Here is a 3,290-nt window from a genome sequence, read left to right on the forward strand (position 1 = left end):
GCAAAATTGTAAATTGCCCCACTCCTCCCTATAATGTTGTATATTCAAACATTAATAGTTTTCTTTACAAGAAAAATCAGTGTGATCCTTTTTGTTTACACAGGACATTGTGCAAATTTTCGGTGAGAAAAAATAGGACAGTGGTGGATGAGGTTGAACAGATCAATCTTATAAGACGGGGCCATCTGCAGGTGAAATTTGTCGTATATTAGAGGCACTTCTAATACAAGGGATGGCAGTAAACTTCAAGGGCATCTCGATTAAGTTGCGTACCAGCCCCCGATGCCAGTGGCTGATTGCTCTCTGCACCATTGTCCACATCCTTTATTTCAAACACTGCAGCGCCCTCACAGGTGATCTTCAAGACCTTCTTGAGAAGCATAACTCCACAGGCGTCAACCCTAACACGCGTAATCTAACACAGGCCAACGTCAACTATAAGCTTCTTACTTGTGATGACATCTCAAATATGTCACAAGGGCGGTCCCTTGGGTATGGCTTTACGAAAGAGGTGTTTGAGGGAACTTACAAGGGTAGGAAGGTGGCAATTAAAATGGTTACACCCAAAGTTGTAGATATTACGGCATGTTTCGAGAGAAAGGCTTATCGGAACAAATCGGAGTGCTACGAGTATGCAAACTTTAAGGTGATGAAGGAAATAACATTAAGTTTGGAGATCAACAGTGAACGATTACTTCAGGTATTTACTCAACTATATCCCTGGCTTCTCTTACCAAACTTACTAGGGGGGTTTCCTTCGTCCTAATTGGCGGATAATTTTTGCACGAAGTGGAATGATGGAGCGAGGACAAACAAAATCTCAACAAATTGATTGGGGTGGGCTTGAAAATATCCCTCTTCTTGAAAAACAGTGTAATCAATTACATCAACGTTCAATAAAAACTTATTTTGCTCTATTCTAATTCGAATATGTTCAACACTGAAAATGTCAAAAATTGCTTTTCGGGATATTTCATTAATAAAAAATCAGGAAGGTTTATAAAATTCCCTCTTTGTGGATAAATCGTGAGACGATTAATTAATTTCCCCAACTTGATATCACCTGATGTAAAATGATTGACTCTTGTATAATAGTGGTTAATGTCACGGCCATGAGAAGCAGGGTGCTGAGGGTCTTCAAACAACCCAAAGATTCTTGGGATTGTTGTGTGTGTTATTCCCCACAGACGGTCCCGGGTAAAAATGGCAGAGGTAAAAATGGCAGAGGTAATAATGGCAGAGGTAATAATGGCAGAGGTAAAAATGGCAGAGGTTATAATGGCAAAGCCAATAATTTCAGAGGTAAAGATCATGACATGCTATCAGCAAGGAAAAAATAGAGCCTTTCCAGTTAATATCAGTCATAGTTATTAACCTTGAATGGACTCCTATCGACACAATAAGTATTATTTATTTATTTATTTATTTATTGATATATTCATATTCCACAATCATCAAAGTACATTTCGTAATCATGTTTACAATGAAAAAAAATGCATAACATATGCAGGATTGAAACGTAGCAATGAAATTAAAAAAGTGAACGAATTAGGTCTATACTTTATCGTTGATATGGTTAAACTCAAACATTTTCATGCCAAAATGATTTCAAATATAGTGAGTGATGAAAGGATTTATCCTGGTCAGTTCGTATAGTAGAACAGCACTTCATCACATATATACCAAACGAATTGTAATGTAAACACCAATGTGCGCTACCATTAGCACACTGAAATAGACGAGTTCGCGATTTATTTGAACCACTTGCATAACAGAAAAATAACAAAACGTTCTGTAATAAAAGTAATTTTTCACCTTTCAACATCATAATGGATATGAATAGATATTGATATGATACAGTTTAATTATATTTTTACCTTTGCCATTTTTACCTCTGCCATTTTTACCTCTGCCATTTTTACCTTTGCCCTTTTTACCTCTGCCATTTTTACACCGAGCTCCACACACAGACAGCACCCTGTGGAATTCTGGTAGGTGTGGCAAAATGAATAACCAAATTACCTACATTTTTAGAAGAACCTTTTTTTTTCAATTTTGTCCAAATTTTCCCGTAACCAAAAGACATCAATTTCTTAGTGAAACCCTTTATTTTCATTTCTTCACTTGTCAAATTTTTCGTTAAAAAGACCTACTTTTTTGAACGCCCCCTTTCCCCCTTTCTTTTCTTTTTTGATTGTCAAATTTGCATCAGTATCCCTGTAAAAAATCGTTCCCAGGGACCTGGTAAAAGCCATGCTTTGTATACTTGCAAAATTCGTATTTAAGTTGCACAATAATTAACTTTTGTTTTCAGGTACTTGGGTTCTGCGTGCGAGGAGATGCTATAACAGGATCTGTAATTGATCACGGAGTCATAGAAATCGTGGAATTTGGAAGGAAACTCGAAAAGAGTATGCTCATAAATTCTACCTGGTCGGAAAAATTACAGGTAATCCCGAACAGAAATTATTTATTCCGGATCTGATAATTTGTCAAATGCATGAACCAAAATGTTTATAAATTCCCCTTCCAAAATTGTCATGGAATTCTAAAATAATCATTTTTTTTAAATGCAGTATTAACGTAGATTCTTTGAAGTTGTTACATTTCGCAGGAGGAGAGGGGGAGTCATGTTGTAAAATATACCATTGCAAATGTGTACTTTAGTACTAGCTGGCGTTCTTTTGCGGTACTCCTGCACCAAAGTAGACCTCAGTCAGGTTCAGTGATTCTAGTATTACGTGCTGTAGTCAGTGACTTGACATACCCGGTCCTTGGTCGTAAGGCTTCGTCGTGCCTACTTTTTCTTTGCCTAATTGGCCTTCATTAGTAGTATAAGGTTGTCTCCAGCGTCATGACGTAATGTTACGTAACCCTCATGAATATTAATGAGGGTCGTGAATACATAATGAGGGTGTCTTGGGCGTCATGACGTCACACGAGCCCTAGGCTCAACCCTAGCCGTAACCCTAACCGTAAGAGTACCAGCAACTGCAACCCTACCCGAAACCCTAACCCTTAATGTACCAGCAACCCTAACCATACCCCAAACCCTACTCTATCGATGTCACTGACGTCAGGCAATGACATGGACGACATCGATAATGACATCGTTGGATTGGAACAGGGGTAACATGATGAGGAAAAACGATAATTAAAAGGCGACAGTTTCGTCATTTGGTTATTTTCATCATTTTGATAATTCTGTCATTTCGTCATTATTTGCTATTCTGCCATGTGTCAATCGGTCAGTTATTCATTTTCTCGTGCTGCCATTTCGTCATTCTATC

General features: G+C 37.9%; 1 protein-coding gene across 1 annotated transcript; it reads left to right on the forward strand.

The window, feature by feature from the left end:
* The first annotated feature begins 232 nt into the window (after positions 1 to 232).
* On the forward strand, positions 233 to 2,485 carry LOC121424188. Its single transcript, XM_041619797.1, has 2 exons — positions 233 to 700; positions 2,315 to 2,485. The coding sequence occupies exons 1-2, from the start codon at positions 233 to 235 to the stop codon at positions 2,483 to 2,485; spliced, it is 639 nt and encodes a 212-aa protein (XP_041475731.1).
* Positions 2,486 to 3,290: the final 805 nt, after the last annotated feature.

This window comes from Lytechinus variegatus, chromosome 11 (assembly GCF_018143015.1).
Source record: "Lytechinus variegatus isolate NC3 chromosome 11, Lvar_3.0, whole genome shotgun sequence".
Taxonomy (NCBI): domain Eukaryota; kingdom Metazoa; phylum Echinodermata; class Echinoidea; order Temnopleuroida; family Toxopneustidae; genus Lytechinus; species Lytechinus variegatus.